The sequence below is a fragment of the Platalea leucorodia genome (genome assembly GCF_965183815.1).
Source record: "Platalea leucorodia genome assembly, chromosome: 1".
NCBI classification, from domain to species: domain Eukaryota; kingdom Metazoa; phylum Chordata; class Aves; order Pelecaniformes; family Threskiornithidae; genus Platalea; species Platalea leucorodia.
In genome coordinates, this window is record NC_138823.1 from 15,487,560 (window position 1) to 15,507,361 (window position 19,802).

At 40.4% G+C, this 19,802-nt stretch overlaps 1 protein-coding gene across 1 annotated transcript in view; it reads left to right on the top strand.

Moving 5' to 3' along the window:
• Positions 1-19,802, top strand: part of SAMD12 (sterile alpha motif domain containing 12) — a gene marked incomplete at both ends in the record, with an annotated part of 128,457 nt that overhangs the window by 82,538 nt on the left and 26,117 nt on the right. The window contains one exon of the mRNA XM_082315777.1: positions 5,458-5,598. Within this exon, the coding sequence (XP_082171903.1) occupies positions 5,458-5,598 (141 nt within the window). The remainder of the gene's footprint in view (positions 1-5,457; positions 5,599-19,802) is intronic.

Sequence of the window (19,802 nt, forward strand, 5' to 3'; positions counted from 1 at the left end):
TGACTAGTGATGAGACTGGAATGAGAAGGAAAGATGTGCTCTTAAATTCTCATGTGGAAAGCAGAAAATCTAGGACTGTAGAAGATCTGATGGGTTATCAAGAAGAGCGCCATGGAGTCATGTCAAGTTTGCTCTGAAAATTCGATTAATTTCTGGTTTGTGCTTCTTCTTTTACAAGATGTTTCTGAACCCAGTGTCCTCAATTGTATTCATATCCATTTCTTCTCTTTTCAACTTAGTTCCTTAGTTTAGTAGTTATTCTCTTTGGCCGATGTTCATCTCCCTCCACTGCCATCATGAGGCAGTTTTCATTCTGTAGGTGACTATTCTTTTCTTGCCTCCTCTCATAATTTCACCATTCCTCACTATGAAGTCATAGCCTCTCTCTCTGCCTATTCTTGTTTGAATTCTTTTTCCCTGACTATATGATGAGAATTTTATACCTGTGTCTCACCAGCACCTGAACAATGATATTAATGTCTGTGTCTCTGTCATGGAAATTCTTACTTGATAAGTCCTAGGAGGCTTGTTTTTAAGCACTGAAGTGAAGAGAAGCCAATGATCAGCCTATCTAAGCAAGAGGAAAGCTGTGATCAGACTATTTCAAGTAGAAAAAAAAACAGTGAACTGGATTTATGAATATGTTTGTGGAACTAAAGAGGTAAATACAAAGGCAATATGTTTGAAATTGTTCTACCCCAAAACTAGAGAAGCACGTTATTATCAATTAGGTAAGAATATCCTGTTGTGTCAACAATTTAAAATGCTGTTTGCAGCATTTAAGCATAAACTTGAGAAAGTTTTCATCTTGCATAATTTAGGGGCTTAGTGAATCCCATGTTCCTGTTTTTCTAGGTTTGTCAGCTGGCTCCATCCAGAAATACGATCAAAAGGCATATGACTGAAGTTTACAAATCATAGAAGCAACAGATAAGCTGAATGTTGAACTGTTAACCAAACACTGCAATGCAAGAACTAGAGAACACTTGAAGCAATTAGTAAGAAATCAATATAAAACAGACAAAAATGGGCAGTGAGCTTCTGGAATTTGCTACCCCAGGAGGCTGCAGAGACAGACAGTATCAGGAAGATCAAAAAGATGAATTTATGGGCATCAGGACAATAAGTAGGTGCTAAAAATGCCATACTCTAATAACGCTAGTATTACAGTTCTGGGTGCTGGCACCGTACAAAGGGAATGACTGCAGAAAGCAGCCCTCCCAGTAGCTCTCCTGAAATATATCTCCTACTGCCACTCTGAATACAGGGCTGAGTGAGCTGTTGGTCTGGCATTAGGGCATTTTTTAATGTCCTTGTGTTCTCTGCCCTGTTCGTTCTTTCCTAGATTGTGTGCCCCAGGGTAAGTAAACTGAATATCTTGTCTTGATATTCAGGTATACCTATCATATTGTGCTCAGGAGACAAGATCACCTTTCTTGGCCATATTTTGCACACATCATTTGTTCCCACTAGTGGTTTATCATTTTCATCAACTTTAAATTAGTCATAGTTTTCTTCAGGACTTTGCGTGGGACCAACCTCTTAGTAACTATCTGCTCTCATTTCCCTGTATTTCTTCATCTCTTTCTACACATTTAATAAGTCCTTTCTTACCTATTAATTCACCTTCATTACAAGTGTACTTTCAAGGCTTCTCGTGTGGCGTCCCTCACGTGTCTGTGAACTGGCAGTTGGTGCAGCTCCACAGGCTCGGGGAGAAAAGCGGCAGGCTATACCAGTGCAGGGGGGTATGGGCATTTCTGATTCGGCCCAGCAGACTGTGCCACATTCCTTGCTCTAGGGCTAATGCCAGCCTCATTGGACCAATGCTTATACTCATACTAATGTTCTGTGGCATGCAATGTTTCTCCCTCCGTTCAAATTTTCATCTAATCCGAGTTTGATCATATGAGATATGCAGCAGCTAAGTCATATTAGAAAAAATTAGGCCATCAATCCATTATTAAGCTGGAAAGTATTTTATATTCTGTGTCTGCCCTCAGGGTGTCTCAGAACATTCCACAGCTGATCTGTCCTGAGTATGAGAGGGCTGGGGTTTAGGTGCTAAAAGATGCATACAGATACTGAGGGAGTTATGGGTTTTTTTAAAGCACTTGATTTCCAACCTTGCAATTAGCTAGAGCCAAGGCCTAGGTGTTTGTGACTGCAGTCTTTATGGTTCTGTTGGTCAAGGTGCTTTTGAAAAAAATCTCCTGGTCTCTTTTATGCATGTAGCTGCTACATCTAAGAGGTAGCATCAGTTCTGTAGTGTTGGGAAATTTTCCTGAGATGTGGGTAAATTTCCTTTACTTGTGTCCTAGCAAAGATCAGTGTACACTCTTAGAAAATGTTGCGTTTGTTACATGTTCTGATCGTGTTAATATATTCTTTCCAGCACTCTCTGAAAATTAAAAATCCATCCCCAATTTTTACTGTATAGCTGTCTCTCTGTTTAAACTGTGATGCTTGCCAAAATGACCATCTTTTGTGTATGCTTATTCACTTCCTTCATTAATCTTCTCTTTTTCAAAGAAAATAGATCTTCATCTTGGGATCCTTCATGCAGGTTGTTTCACAGAATCACAGAACAGCTGATGTTGGAAGACACCTCTGGCGATCATCTAGTCCAACCCCCTACTCAAAGCAGGGACAACTACAGCACGTTGCTCAGGACCTTGTTAGTCAGGTTTTGAATCCTTCCAAAGACGGAGACTCCACAACCTCTCTGGACAACTGGTTTCAATGTTCAATAACCCTCACAGAGCTCTTAGCACCAAATGATAACTCTTTCAGATATGTACAGTACTGGAAGCCAGGCAGTGAAGCATCCAAAATCATTAGCTGATTGTCAGGACCTTGACCTTAGTAACTGATTGGCTTTGGTGACTGATCCAGGCATTAGCAATATCTTTTCAAAGGCATGATTTAGTACCAGAATAAAAAATTATTCCAGTTCTGACTTGGATGTTGTTGTTCTGAGTGTTAAGGGGAAAGAAAGTATGGGGAGGATTGAATTTTCTTAGTTCAGGTCACTTACTGCATTCTTGAAATGCCACACCTGGATGTTTGCCTTCTTGCCTCATCACTGCCTCCACATGTCACATTGGATTTGGTGCAAGAAAGAGTTAATTTAAGGCAACTTGTGCAAGCTGCTGCACATAGTATGAGCCAAAGACAATTTTTTCCAATGGCATTGTGCTTTGACCCTAAGCCGCAGAGGAACTCACATCCCAGGAGTTGAAAAGAGACGTCTCTGTTTTGTGCACACAACTTCCAAAGGCGGTGACTGGGGTAGAAAACCGATTTGAATATGAAATAAAGAGTTGCCCAGAGGAAGTGAAGAGTAATGACTATATCCATGGCCAAAAAGAGGTGGAGGGCACTGGATGAGATGCATGGCCTCTGTCTGTCCTTTCATATTACTGTTGCTGACTCCCAGCCCTAAGATGACATGCGTGTTGGCACTCTTTAAACTGATGACTTGTTTATTTTTTGTTTGCTTTCAGTTGCTAGATTGGCATTACAGACCATACTCTTGGACTGCTGTACATCCTTTATAAATTGCTTTAAGATGTTTTAGTGTGATAAGATGGTATAAAAATTGAAGTCATTATTACTGTCTGTATCACCAGGGGAATTGGACAGCTGGCATTGATCTGTAAGAGACTAATTTCCATATTATGTTATTACATTAACCCATAGAATTCTTCTTGTTTATGATTTCAAAGAAAGTTTTCCTAATGAAAAGGTCATCTTCTGTAGCATGTAGTGCTTGAGAGACATGGAAGGGCAGAAAATGTATGAACCCTGTCATTTTTTATCTGATCAATAACAACTTGCTTTGTTAATAGTAATATCCCAGTATTTTACGTTGCATCGTATCAAGATCCCACTAACGGCTTCACAGAACCACTTGTGAGTGAAATCTAGCAGTTGGTGAAGGATATACTGCTAACTGCTTGGTTTGGGGCAAATATTATGCGCCCCTTTAAATTCTTGGCATTTATCTTAAATTTTTTAATTAAAATAATCACAAAAATTCTGAACTCATTGCTGTTTTGTAAGGAAAGAGATTGAATAAGGGCCTTATCTTGCTGTGTTGAGTAACACTTTATGATGAGCTAAATTGTACCATTCATCCGAAAGCCACAGTAATGGTAGCACAGAGGCTGCTGTGTTGCAGAGGGAGTAACTTGCTCTTTGCTGTCTTCTTCTGGTTTCAGAATAAAGCCTGAGAAATCAAAGAAGGGATTTTTAATAATTAAAAAGTGCTTACACTCCAAGCTAGAGGAGGTAAAATGTTGAGTGTTTAAAAAAGTGAACCAAACAACATGCCATTTTCCAAGGTAGTATCAATGTAGCTCCAGTGGGATTTGCCGGTATTGGCCAGGGCATCTTTGGCTAGCAAATGTATATACTGGGAATCAAGGGTCAACAGAGGGCTGCAGGGCACTCCTCCCTGTACTAGCTCACAGCAGTGGTGAAGACCAAAGAAAGTAAGTTTTGGTTTTCTTCCTACGGTAAAGCTTTGCTTGATGCTTTGGTTCTCTGCTTGGCCCAAATACTTCCTTAGTGTTGGCTCAGCCAGTGTGCTGCATTCCTCCTGTTTACTTATAGCATAGTGATGTCCAAAAGATGGAGTCAGAGTTCCACTAGCAGAATCTGGGAAGCGTGGATTGTTTGATTTTTTTTAACGTCTGCAATCTGCGTGGGACCGTGGTTCAACATTACCATAATAGTGAAGATAAATCACGAACTGGGAGTGATTGCCTGCAAAGACCATAGGCTCCTTATAGTTGGGCAAATGTCTTTTTATAGTTGGGCAAACATCTTTTTCAGGAATGATTTAGATATAACTGATAGTGTGAAGGGAAATCTCTGGCTCTTTTTTATGTTTTGCTGTGATATGTTACTGTTGAGAGGGATTTGGAAGGCTGGACCACAAAGTACAGGCCCCTCCTGAGAAATGGTGCTATTACACTGTAAACATATCTGAATTGCCACAGTATTCATCCTCAGTATATCTTAAATCAATTAAATTGGCAAAATTCACTTTCACTGGTGATTTCTTGACAGTGATGTAGATGCTTGAAAATAGGTGAGGGTCTATTTAGGCACCTGGACCAATTGTAGTCTTATAGGGGATATCTGACCTGTGGCAGACCAGCTGGCACTTAAGAATGGCAACTGGTTGTCTAAAATGGCACAAGATACCTATCTTACATGCTTAAATGTCTTACAAAGCACCAAAACAATACAGAAAATCAAAAGAAAAGGGAGGAGTGGAACATAGATCTCTGAGAGTAAGGAAGTAGCTAACTGATGAAAACAATAACCTCTCAGACTGAGGTATTTCAGGGCTGAGAATTTTTTCTGTAGCAAATTATCCTGTCAGAGTGAGAATATTGCATTAATGGAAATCCTTGGGTGATTTTTCTTTTTGCCTTTTGTATCCAGGCCGTGCTTTGCTGCGACTTACTGACAAAAAGCTTGAGCGAATGGGCATTGCCCAGGAAAGCCTGCGACAGCACATTCTGCAGCAAGTCCTTCAGCTGAAGGTGAGAGAAGAAGTCCGAAACCTCCAGCTGCTTACACAAGGTATGAAAAATAATTTTGATATGGGCAGTTATTGAGATCAGGTAGGAGAAGTTTGCCTGAGGGCATAAAAGGTGACTTGACGTGCTCCCTCAAGAAATGGTGCGTGAAAATGTCTCATAGATTCCACATGCTTTCCAAGTTGGGAACAAAAGGTAAAATAATGCATAAATAAATAGAGATGTTCAGCTGCCTGCTTTGCATGATGAATAAGCTCCATCTACAGCTTGATGGTAGTTTTACTTAACTGTCTGCTTACTAAGAAGAAAATAATTAAATATAAAGGGCACAAGCAGCAAACATGCTGTCTGTACAGACATTGTACGTTTTGCATTAGTTGTTTACTTTCAGTGTTAGATAAAAGAGTAATCTCTGTAACCTGTTTAACGGTAAGAGCTGTCAGTGGAAAATTACCTGTTAGACTCTGTTTTTTGCAGATGGCTGATTCCTTTTCCATGTTGGAGTAATTTCATTGAGTTGAATAGAGTTGCTTCTAATTTATGCTGCTAAGAAAACACAAAACTGGGCTCAATATGGAGGTCTTGATTAGAAGACAGGGAAGAAGGAGTAACAAAAAAGCTCATACATATTTTCCAAATGAGGTTAAGATGTTTTATAATGACCTGTGTTATTCCCTCTCTATTAAGGGTTTTTAACAGCTGTGGTAACATGGAAGAAAAGCAATCATTGTGGTAACAGTGTAAAGGAGCATTTAGACATCCTCTACTGTATATCTGCAATACTTTCTCAATGTTAAATGTTGTTTGGTAGTCCAGTGAGATAGCATAAACCGCATACTTCTGTGGTGTTTTGGTTCAGTGCCTGGTCTGTGTCACATCATATGAAAAAAATAGAGTTCCTCAGTACATGCAGTGTATTTTTAACAAAATGTCCTTCACACATGACATTATGTTCCTGATTAAGCCTTGCTCACTGTGTTTGGGGAAAAACTCTCTGATTAGTTGAGTAAGCTGCATTTTATCTGAAAGAGCTGATGTCTGAACTGAATTGTCCCTTCAGGCTTGGTGTCATGTGGATTGTGATGAGGAGTGTTAGGGCTCCTTCATGTCGCCATGACCTGTGAATATGACCTCGCCTTGTCTTGTGTCATGTCAAAAGCAGTGCACGTGCTGAAGCATCAGTGCCTTCACCAGGTGTTTAGAGCTCTTCCTTTTCCCTTCATTCACCGAAAGGGTGGTCAGGCACTGGAGCAGGCTGCCCAGGGAAGTGGTTGAGTCCCCATCCCTGGAGGTATTTAAAAGACGGGTAGACATGGTGCTTGAGGACATGGTTTAGTGGTGGACTTGGCAGTGATAGGTTAATGGTTGGACTCAATGATCTTAAGGGTCTTTTCCAACATTAACGATTCTATGATCCATTCACCCTTTCATCCATTATTCCTACATCCTTTTCTGCAGTGTCAGCTGGGTTCTCTCTTCCCTTACTCTCTTCCCCAAGTGTTACTTGAGAGTTTGCCAGACTGTGAAGTTCTGGTCACCAAGCATCACTGTGTTAGGTCTGCTTGTGGAAGTTGGGACTTTATTGATATGGGACAATGAAGACCCACTAGCTATAAATTTGGGTCAGTTGATCACTGCAGTCCAGATAGATTTCTCCATAAACCTGTATTTGGCATTGAGGACTGTGCTTCCAGGCCTCTGCTCCATTGTTCCTCTCTGGTTCCCCTCTGGACACATCACCTGGTGTATGAGTCCTGATCAGGCAGACAGTGGCGACTGCCATTTCAAGGAATTCAGGGCAGCATCCTCTGAGATTTATTCCTTGCCCATGCAGCTGAGGATACAATTTTGGACTTCGGTAAGAGCATGAATAAACACATGCTGGACTATGACGGACAGTTTAGTGGTAAATGTACTGATGTGTGTTTAATGTAGTCTCTCTCTGCCATGTAGAGAGAACGTTGTTACTTAGTCTGATCATATAAAGGCATGCCATCATATGCTTTATGAAAGCTAGCACAAGCTTACAAAAAACTGGCAGTCTGCAGCTCCTGGGTCTTCCCCCATAATGGCGCTGGCCATTGCACTGAACTTCAGCTCCACTCCAGCCTTCTTGAATAGAGCTGAAGTTATGGGGCAGCACAACAGTCCATAAAACATTCCCTTGTGCAGCAGAGCTGTGCTCCCATAGTGATCCCATAGTGGGGCGATGGTGGGTGATAGGATGGCAGCAGTGTTCCTATCCCTTATCACCTCATTTACAGCAAGTTGGAGTGTGTGTCTGTTGAAAGTGCTTGTTTGCAAGTACTACAGTTAAGATATAATTTCTCAACTACAGTGCAGTCTGTAAAGCTGCGTATGTCAGTTGTTCTCCGAAACTGGTTCTGTCCCCTTGCCCAGTTTCTTCAAACTGTGTCCACACGTATTCTTATTATGGTTTATATGTTCCTAATCCAGGTTGTTACTGGAATAGCTTTCTGTGAGTACTTTTCTGGTTTGGAGAACATTTGGAGAACATTTCTTCTCTGAGAAGTAACACATTCGCATGCCAGCAGTTTCTGCCTTTTGGAAATTCCACTTGCAAAATGCAGGTCACAGGGTAGCTATTGCTACACTGTCCTTTGCTGTCCTCCAAAATGTCCTCCAAAAAGAGGGGGAAAAAAGCCCTCTGTCTCTCAGTGCACAGCTCAAGAGATCATTAGGTGAAAGAAGCCATTAAACCCCCTTTCTGAATTCATTTAGCACACGAGCTGGGTTGTGAGCAATGAGGTCCTAATTCAGAGCTCACTGATGTCAGCGAAAAGACTTCCACTGACTTTAGTTCATATCCCAGTTGAAGCTGGAGCAAATGGGGAAAGTTATAAAAAAGCGTTATGTAATACTGATCAGGTATTTTAAATGTTTTTGCGTTCTGTTGCCCGCAGAGAAAGTTAACCTCATTTTAAAAACTCAGGAGAGAACTAGCATTCTTTTCTACTCCTGTTTCAGAAAATGACTTAAAACTGTTTCGTTCCTCTTCATTCAGGATACACCATCCAGTCTGTTCTGGGGATCTTAAAGCCAGAATAGTACATGATTATGTAATTGAAGGCTTGTCTTGAGTTTTAGGAAGACTTTTCTTTGGACTAAGAACTGCCTGATTGAAGCTATTATCAGCAGAAACGCTATTCCAACCTCCACTAGGATAGAAGGGCACAGGCCCAACTACTGATCTGTGCTTTTTTCCCAGACTTAGTGATGTTGAGGAACTAATTTGACAAAATATCTTCCAATGTCTCTTGGGGAGAGCTGCACACTGTTGGAAACACCATTATTGTACTGTTACCACTGTAAGCCTGAGTTGAAAGATCATTTTTAAAAAAAAAGCCTTACATAACTACACAAAGAATAAGTTATTTTGAGATTTTTCAGTGTGAGTCCTGCTTTTGGATAGCATAGAAGAGACTGTCCTCAAAGTGGTACAACAGTGCTATGTGTGATTCTGAGCAAAGTATCCATAGACAGCAATCTGCTAAACAGGGCTGAGCTTAAGAAGCATTTTTGGATCTGGATTAAATGATACCTGCATTTAAGATGATGTTGGGCCCCCTCCTAAGCTCCTCTGTGAGTTTCATATAGGACAAAGTGCTACTTGAACATTCTGCCAGGCCACAGAATGTGCCAAATTTTCTTAAAAAAAAAATTTCTCCTGCTAGCAAAATGTGTTAGAGTAAGACTTTATGCTTCACTGAAAATCATCACAGCTGTTGATACCTGTTGAACTGATTTCTTCAATAAGTTTTCTGCTCATCCTGCACTGGTGCTCAGCTACTGAAAAACATATGTGTCAATGATAACTACAATAAGACTGATTTTTTTTCCTTCCTTCAATTTCCAAAATAGTGCCATTCAAAAGCTGTTATAGTACCCTAGCACTGTATTCTTCCAGGAAAGGAACCAGAGAGCCTTCAAAGATGCATCTCATCTTCTGAGGAAAGATGAAGTAAGAGCCATGTATTCTTTCTAGTGATGGATCATTCATTGGGTTTTAGAGGAGCCTTCTAACAGAAACATTGTCTTCATGATCCATGCAGTGAGTAAACCAGGACTGTGAAACCTTCCCAGCTGAAACGTGTTATAAGGATTTTTACACTATTATCAGCCTCTTAATACTAGAGTAAAGGCAGGCTTGATCAAAATTTGAGCTGTTTGGCGCTGAACCCTCCCAGGCTGTCAGAAGCATGATGTTAGTTCATGTTCACCTTATCTGCTTCTTCCTTGTGAACACTGAAGGCGGGAGGAACCTGAGCACTGCCGTGCCAGCTTGCATCACCACGTCTGATGAGGTTTGTTGTCATTTTCCATAATCAAAGACTTGAAGTACTAGGCTCACTCGCACCTTCTGAATTCCCACATACGAAGACCTTCTCTGTTGTGGTGGCTCCAGTATACAGCATGAATGATTGGGAGTTACACACCTGCCTAAACAGGGCTGTGAGTAGTCAGAAAATTTGAGAACATGGGACCTTGCCAAGCGCAGAACTGGAAGATCATTTGGAGTTAAGAGAAGACGATTGCAGCTTGCTCTCCCCCTGCTGTGTAGGCTTTATGGATACAGTAGTATCTGAACTGCCGTTGCCTACTGTCTTTTGTGTCCCTTGAAGAAGCATTGCTTCAGATCAGCACATTTCTGTGTCATCCCTGTAAAGAAGTCAGAACAACTGAGGTTTGTGATAGAGAGTCATCCTGTTACACTTCCAGGATGTACTGTTTTCTTTCCTGGGTACGTTCTGGGCTCAAGGTTTTGGCACCCGAGGAATCATGAGTTCCTTCCGCCAGAAATACTCTTTTTCTTCTCTGTAAAAAACAGCAGATGTTGCGTCTGTGAGCACTCCAGGTAGGCAGTGTGTTCGCCTTCCCAGGCAGCTGGCGGGGGAAGTGTGTAACACTTGAGGAATCTCAGTTTCATGTCCCTGTGGTGGTGTTCAGAGGCGTGCGGCATTTGCAGTGTTGACTGTCCTCTTACCAGGCACCCGTTTCTTTTGTTTTCATTATCTTGACCTCACCTTTTTCTTTTCCCTAACCCTGAAGCTTCCAGCTAGTCAGGAAGGGCCTTTCTTCTTATAGCACAAATTACTATGCAAATGTTTCTTGCATATGCTGCATACATGGCATCTATCCAAGGTACAGAAGAAAACACTTGATATTTCAGAAGAGCTCTAGCAAACTTAATTCCCAACTGATTTCCTTTGCTCTGTGCTCCTTTTATGCTCCAAAATCTCTTGAGAGACCTTGTGAGTTGAAGATGGAGTATAGCATGGAAACACTGTCAGAAATTACCCAAAAGTAGTAGTTTGTCCCTTATCATAGCATCAAAACTATGTTCCAGGACTGAATATGCTAAATTGCCTGATTATGGATAAAGAAATATTAACCTTCTCAATACGGGTTTATTTTCACAATATGTCCATATCCCTTGAGAAGCTCGAGTAGTGGGCCCATGTGAACCTCATGAGGTTCAAACAAGGCCAAGTGCAAGGTCCTGCATCCTGGGTCGGGGCAATCCCCAGTATCAATACAGGCTGGGGGATGAAGGGATTGAGAGCAGCCCTGTGGAGAAGGACTTGGGGGTACTGGTGAACATGAGCCAGCAACGTGCACTTGCAGCCCAGAAAGCCAACCGTCTCCTGGGCTGCATCAAAAGCAGTGTGTCTGGCAGGTCGAGGGAGGTGATCCTGCCCCTCTGCTCTGGTGAGACCCCCCCCTGGAGTGCTGCGTCCAGCTCTGGGGTCCTCAGCATGGGAAGGACATGGACCTGTAGGAGCGGGTCCAGAGGAGGGCCACAAAGCTGGTCAGAGGGATGGAGCACCTCTGCTATGAGGAAAGGCTGAGGGAGCTGGGGTTGTTCAGCCTGGAGAAGAGAAGGCTCTGGAGAGACCCTATTGCAGCCTTTCAGTACTTAAAGGGGGCTTATAAGAAAGATGGGGTCAAACTTTTTTAGCAGGGCCTGTTGTGATAGGACAAGGGGTAATGGTTTTAAGCTAAAAGAGGGTAGATTTAGAATAGATTTAAGGAAGAAATTTTTTATGATGAGGGTAGTGAAGCACTGGAATGGGTTGCCCAGAGGGGTGGTAGCTGCCCCATCCTTGGAAACATTCAAGGTCAGGTTGGACGGGGCTCTGAGCAACCTGATTGAGTTGAAGATGTCCCTGCTCATTGCAGGGGGGTTGGACTAGATGACCTGTAAAGTTCCTTTCCAACCCTAACTATTCTATGATCTATGATTCTATGATCTTTTACTCCTTTCCATTGTATGTCCTTTTTTCCTGGACCATTGTAGTAATCATAGCACTTTTACTTAACACTGCTCTTCCAAGGCTGTAAAACAACTTTGCCACCATCCATTAGCATACAAAAGAGCAGTCTTTGTTGTATTTTTCCCACTCCCAGTCAAGGATATTTGCAGCACTTACAGAGGACGTAGGCTCTGGAGTCAGAAGCTGTGGTTGTTCCTCAGAGGTTTTTCAGATTTTAGACACTGTTAAGACTTCTGAAAATCAATTTTTTCAGGTTACAAGTATGCACTGAGGGGTTCTCTATAGTTTTCATTTGTTTTAGCTGAAGCAGAACATTGTATGTGGAGTGTGTATCTGAGCGCAGATAAAATGTTTAAAATACATGCATCAGTGACGATAAATATCAAATTCCATCTTTGGCATCCGTTATTTGAATTTCATGTGGCTGGTTTCTAACCTGAAGAATATAGTTTGCAGTGCAATCAATGGTCCCTGGTAGACCATTGAATTACTGTGGTTCTGTTAGTTACCTTTTAGCTATTGCTGTGATGCTAATACATATTCATATCAAATAACCAAGTGATTCAGCTGACAGGTAAAATAAGTTCCAATACACTGGACAATACATTATAATGCACTCTGGATAGGTTTAGCACAGAATTGTCCTTCAATATGCGTAGCATATTAGTTTGGAGTATGAATAAGAAAACATGTATGCAACTATGAAATTTGTATCGATGAACTTCTATGGCAAGATTTTAGCTGTATAATATTATGATGTGCTTGCATTTTTATGTGTTTCTATAAATAATATTGCAACTCAGTCTACTGGGAATGTAGTATTAGCTGTTTTGTATGATTGCAAGGACATGATTGCAGTTGTCTGGTTTTCTTATTATTTTATTAATGTTGATTTTTTTTCATTCCTGCTTTTCAAATTTCTCAGAAGTCAGTCTACTGGAAAATTTGGTCTGGAAAGTTTAGTCCTTCTGAGCTAATGCATACCCAAAACTGTCTTACATGTTTGATGAATAGATATTACATATACATACATATACACACACACACACATATATATACGTATTTCCCCACTCATGTGTAAATTGGAAAGAGAAAAAAAAATTTTGCTCAAGGTTTAAGAAAAAAAATTAAAATATTGCTGTTTGTGCTGCAGCCAGTCATGAAAGACTTTCAACTAAATAGGAAAGTTTTGAGCAGTCAGAGGCTGTGATTTAACAACAGCTGTTTGTGATCAGTGCCAGTAGAAATCACTTGTTTTCACCCAGCCGAAAAGAACAGGATGGTAAAAGGGATTCCAGGAATAGGTACAGTCTTTCACACAGAGTTTAAATAAATCAAGTCTACATATTGTAAGATGGTGCCATTTACAATGTAACATATTTGTCATTTCTATTGAGTTATTTTCCAGAAATCAGACATAGAATATAATTAGGGTTGATAATTGTTTTTATAAAAGAATTGAGGAAATCGGAGCCCTAACTATACTTCTGACCCCTTAGAAAGTACATACATAGAAATTTTCACTGCTGGGCTTCTGGTTCAAAACCTGACTGTCTTCATCAACTAACACCTTTGTGGTCAAACTGAGTGGATGGCGTTGGAGATAGGAAGATAAGAAAAGCCATTCTCTGTCAGATCCTGTATCCCTCTGCCCCAGTGCTCTGCCTCTGACGGTGGCAGGTGCTGTTTAGGCAGAGCCTAGAACCCTGGCCCCTCTCTGTGATCCCATCCCCTTGGGCTCCCCAGCATCCAGAATTGCTGCATTAGGAAGAGTACTTCCCTGCCTAATTCTTTTAGTATCCATTGAGTGTCTGTATCACTCTGTCATGAAACAAGTTGTTCCCGACAAGTTTTTTTACAAACTAGAATATAGTCACTGGCAGCCTCAGTGGTGCCGAAAGCGCCAGCGCCTGACTTGGCATGCCTTCAGTCGCGTTTGTGTCTTCGGCCTTCCGCAGAGACTCTAAGCCATCCTACTGTCATGTGTGTGCAGTCGTAGCTACACATCCTCTGTGTTTCAGATAGATACACCAGTCACACCTCAGACACATCAGATGAATTGTGCCTGTTGCTCTCCATCGATTATTACAGAAGCTCAGGATGACTGCCAGATGTATTTGTCTACATGATAGACGACTAAACTTAGGTGAGATCGATTCCCACTCGCTATGCCTAGGTGTAAACTCCCATGCTGAAAAAAGTTGGTCTGAAAGCTGAATGAATTGCCCTCTTCACTCAGATGAGTTTTGGTAACGCCATCTTTCTGATTTCATGAAACCGGTGTCGCTGACGCCTGCATGAATGTGTTCTGTTTGCAAAGTGTTTCACCATATTGGCACTTTTAACAAACACGGAAGTCACTTAAAAGCCTTTTGAAAATATAAAATAAAGTTCTGTTGTTTTGAATCCCTGAAGGTGAATGTTGCCAAACAGTTCAAAAGCATTTTCTTCCTGTTGTTACTAGCATTTATGGCCTGTGCAATAAAGATTTATAATTATTGGAAAGATTCAAGGGAGGCGAGAGAAAAACCCTCTCCTTTTCTGCCTTTGTAAAGTTGCTTTTCTAAGTTGTGTAAAAAGAACGTGTTCTATTTAAAAGCTGCTCTTTTTTCATTCACATTCTTTAAAAGCCTTTCTGTAATGTAATTTTAAAAATGAATGTGGTTCTATTCAAATAAAAGTTTACTCTTAATGGCTTTTATGCTTCATATGATAGAGCACCTTCATTTACTTAGTTATACATAGGCAGTCAGCAGTGTTATGAACTGTTTCTTTATTACTAAGCAGTGTGCAGATCTCTGGCATCTTCCACAAAGGAAAGGGTGGGCTTTTTAAACTCTTTATTTGACATGGTCATAAAGCACGGGTACTAGCCCAGTGTTTTATGACATGCTCAAGTATGATTAATAATTTAACTATGCTGGTTCCCCCTTTAGATCAATATTATAGAATTTTTCCAGTCACTATTTGAATGGATTTTAATTGAAATTGATTCCGTATAAAATAATAAATTGAAGTGTATTAACAATGATCTTGTGGTCCTTGATGTTAAGGAGTTCTGAATTCTAACAAAATTCTGAACAGTTTTCAAAAAATACCCAATTTTCCTCTGTGCAGCCTAAGTACTCATAAAGCACCTACAGGTTTTTTTTTTTAAGTGCTAATTCCAACCAATGACAGCATAAATACAGCAGCCTTGATTTGCAACATGAATGTGAATGGAAATGTGGCAGGGAATTACTGTCTTTTTAAAATTTTTTTGTTTGCAGTTCAGCTACAGCTGTATTGTGTGATCCTAACATTTAAATATATACTGTTATGCATAGTGTTACCGTCAACGTTTTTATCAGTAAAAATACCTCCCAGTCACCTGACATTAAAAGTTACCTGTACAAAGAAAGGATGCATTGAGAAAATCCGCAATGAGTAGCTCCGTAAGAACCTCAGTGTATTGCCAAAGGTATCACCTGTAAGGGCATGGAGTCAGTCTTTATCTGTTTTTCTCAGCGCAAGAGTGACAGGTTGAGTTTTAGGCAGTGTGTACATGGCAATACCACACTGTTCCGAAGCTCCTCAACCCCACTAAGGTTTCATCCACATCCTAGAGCTTATTCTCAGTTATGCTTATCCACATAGTTGGAAAAGTAGTTGTTTTACATACATTGGGCTTGTACAATGACTTCCACCTGAAGACAACCTGATTAGAAAATAGCCGGACTCAGGAACGTGCACATCATTTTGTATCCAGACAGCCTGGTATAAAATGTCAGGACTCTAATCTGGCATACTCATTCAACTACACAAGAGGGCCAGAGATTATCCTCAGGAACTGTAGGGATAAGCAAGTTAGGGACTTTTGCATGTGAACAAAAAGGCATGTCGAGGTTCCCCTTCAACCCTGAGAGCAGTCTGAAGGCATCAGATGCCATCAGCTGGCATTTGATGATGTGAGAAGGAGTTGAAGCAATTCCAACACCTGGGCCTTGAAGCTGGTGGTTTTGCCATATTCTTTCATTCTTTACTGAGACCAGTTGGAGGCTTACTGTCATTAATGTCAGGCAGCAGACTCTGAAGTTAAGTTCTTGTTTGTTGTGTTGAGAGAGCCCTGTTGTGTAGGACTTTCAGGAGCTGGGTTTTGAGAGAAAGACCTGAAAGAAAAAAAGGTCTTGCATGTGAAAAAGCGGGAGTTCTTACTAACTGGTTATGCCTTTGTTCAGGCAGCAGTAACAAGCAAAGCTTCTGTTGTTAAAATTTATTCTCCGAAGTCCTCTAAAAGATGTATGGTTTTGGTTTTCTTTTCTCGTCAGTGTTTGTTGGAGGTAGACATGGAGAGGGAATGGTAATCACATTTCCTTCTTTCTTTAAAGTGTTAGGTCATTCCAGTCTTCTGGAGAAATAAAGAGGAAAGCCTTCTTTCTTACTCTATTTCTTTTTGTCTTTCATTCCTTTAAGAACTCCTGAGTAACTAAGGATTGTGGTTAAAGTTGGGCCAAGAGATTAATATCTCCTGCTCTAGTTTTCTTTTGTTGGTTCTCCTTTAGCCTGAGTGTTTAAAGGGCTGATTAGACTACAGTTGTCTGGGGAGGGATTTCTTTAGCTTCTTCCAGAGAGTGTAGCTATGTGAAACACTTCTCAGCTGTTCCTTGTGATTTTCTGTCATAAGGTGCCAAGACGGTCCCGCCATATTTAAAGAATCTTGGATGCCGGAAGGAGCAATCAGCATCATCTTAGACAACAGACTGGCTTTTAAAAGTGTCAGGCAATTAAGGATGCAGACAGACCTTTGAAAATTCCCTACGCTGATCACTCCCACGGTGTCCGGCAGTTAAAATTCTCGGTCCAAACTTTAAAGACTTTGAAGCAAACAAACTATATTTCAGATGAAAGGGACAGGAAAGAGGAAGGGAGGGATAGCCCTACCTCTAAAGCTCCACTGACAAATCAGTTGTCACCTGTGTCGTTTCTGAATGCATCTTTCTCTAGACTCAAGACTTGCGTTAATGTGTCCAGCAGTGCAGCTGCCATCCATTCTGTTACAGCTGTTGACTGTGACACTAACCACTGATATTGTTGACTTTTGTAGATCTCTGCTTAAACCTGGAGCATGGTTTTTTGAGGGTCATAGAAAAGCAGCCAGTCCTTACAGCCTATCAAGGTAATGAATGTCTTTTTGCTGGGGTGTGTCTTCATAAAATGAGACATCTATGAGCATTGTTTGTCTTTTTCTAGAAATGTTTCCTTTAGGTGTAGAGGTTTTTTCAGCCATTGTCGTGAAAACAGTGTTTTATTTTCTTCAAATCCTAATAAGCTCTTTCTGAGTGAATTATTATTGTTTACTGATACTTGCTGGTTAGAATTGTTTGTTGATAAGTTTTCTTTCTCACTTCTTAAATATCAGCTGCTGTGATAAGCACTAAAATGCGTGACCATTGCTTTGTCAGCAACTCATGTTTTCCTTTATTATACCATTACTGCTATTCTCGAGATCTCTCTGGTTCCCTCTAGTAATTGGAATGTCACTGTGGGAATTTTACTGTACTTCTACATGGCTTAGCTGATCACAGGATAATTCTGGTATAAGGATACATGTTTTACTGATTTCTTTAGTGTTTTCTCTTGATCTGGTTGATCAGAACCCAGGGTATTTTGGTGAGGAATGTAAACAGATGCTGGGACCAGAAGAGAGGAAACCTTTTATTAAGTACATCTCTAGGAATTAAGAGCACCTAAAGCTACTTTCTTCTTTAAGTTTCTGCTGATTATAATTAATTTGGCTAGAGTCTTTGGGAAAGTCTTTAGCTGACTTAAAACTTGATCCGTACTCTTCACACACACATTCTGTATCAATTGTAGCACAGTGAGCAAATAGCAAGAGTAGCTACTCTACTAAGAAGAATGCGAATTTATGTCTACCACCAGCTATGGGTCGGTTTTATCCCAATTATTTCCCTTTGAAAATCTGAGACCTCAGCTTTGCTCTTGGTTCTGTGAGGGCAAATGAAGGAGTAATGCTCCATTGATTTCAGCGAAATGTGAAACTAGTTAAAATGAGAACAGGATCAACCCCATTTTTCCTCTACAGCATGAGACTATAAAGCCCATTCAAATCAATGAAGGGTACCAATGACTTTGCTGACCTTTGGATCAAATCCATAAACCTTTTTAGTAACTTAATTAAAACCACAAATACAGAAACATAAGTGTTCTGTTCTCTAACCCAACATAGGTCTTTCTAAAATTGAAAAATATGATCCTTTGCCAATTTTATTGTATCAAAAATACAATTTTGATATTATATTCTCTTTAGAACTTTTTTCTTAACTGTATAAAGCCTATTTTTCACTTGGTCTCAAAATCTCTTTTGATGATGTGCACTGCCTATGTTATTTGCAATCCTAATTTCATAATCACTGTTGAAAATGAAACTCACAAAACTGCCTTTTATCTTACTCTTTTTATTCATGCTCTTTACTAAAATGGCATAATCAAAGATGATAAAAACAAGTATACTTACTGTCTTTTAGCTAGAGCAGTTTGAAATGTCTTTGTTGCATCTTACATTAGCCAGCTAAAAGTTAGGTGTCTGGTTGAACTCATTGCATTCCTCAAATAATCAATGAAGAACAACAGCCACCTCCAGAGATAATCTGTGCCCTTCTAAAACAGATGCCCATGATAGGTGCAACACATTGCCCTCTGGAGGTTCCTGCCTCTCTCAGCTGGAGGACTTGACATCTAATTTGGGATAGCTAAAATTAAATAGAGGAAAAGTAGGCAGTAGCTTTTCCCATTTTTTCTTCTCAGCATGAAGCATATAACAAGTGACATTACCCACTTTTAATTTGCCACCAATCTTCCACTGCCTTAGTATATTAATTTTATTGTCTTTATCTGTACCTGTAGCAAAATTTGGTTATGCTATGTGTTTTTTTGCTACAATTGATAACATCGTCTTTCATAATCTACTACTTTCTATGAACATTTTTTTAACTGAGCTAACTGCTGCTCACTGGTAGTAGAATTAAAGCACCAACCAAAAAGACTAAAATTAATGAGTTATAGGTTCTGGATTAAGAGGTTTTGGGGTTGTTTTCTTACTTGTAATTTAGATGGTCCTTTAGTCTGAAGCAGACAAGGACTTGTTTTATATATTGTCTGGGGATAGGGTTATAACTTACCTGTGCTTTGGCAATTTTTGTCAGACACGAGTGCTTTAATAACTGCAGTTAGACAGATCCTAGTCCTCTGAGTTTTGCCTTTCATCTGGATGTGGTTGAGCCTGATACAAATATTAAACCATTTTTATTATTTTATGATTGTGGCTTTTATTGCCTCCATGGAGCTGGGTCCACTCTTACACAGGAAGGCCGGGACCAGGCTGAGAGCCCCAGACAAAATGCTCATTGGGAACTAAACTTTTGCTTTATAATTCAGAAAACTTACTGAAAACTTCTTCCCTTTCATATAATTAATTAGTACAGGCAATGAAGGTGTAAGTCTCTTGAAAACCATGAACTGCATAGTTTCAATTAAATAGAAAAGCTGGCAACACATACCCAAAAATGACTTGAAATAATACCGCAGAAGAGTGACTGAAAAGGCAAGCTTCTTCATATGTCTTTTGTTTGGTTTCTGCGTCTCCCTTAAAGCTCCCTTGCATTCTCATGCAGCTTGTTCATTTTATTGAATGCTAAAGCCTTTTACCATCTGCCAAAAGATTTTATTTTGGGGTTTCCTCTTATGTGGGAGGGTGGTTTCCTCCTTCCCTTCGTGCTAGTTTCATTGCTATCTTTAGGACTCAGAGCCTACTGGAGACCTTCCTGTCTCCCTTGTATTACACAGTCTCCTCCTTCCTTGCTGCAAGTTCCTGCTCCCGGGGGCAAAGAAGAAAACAAGAACTGAAGCTGCCTTTTTGAGCTGCCTGGCTGATGCAGACGGCTTTTGTTTTCAA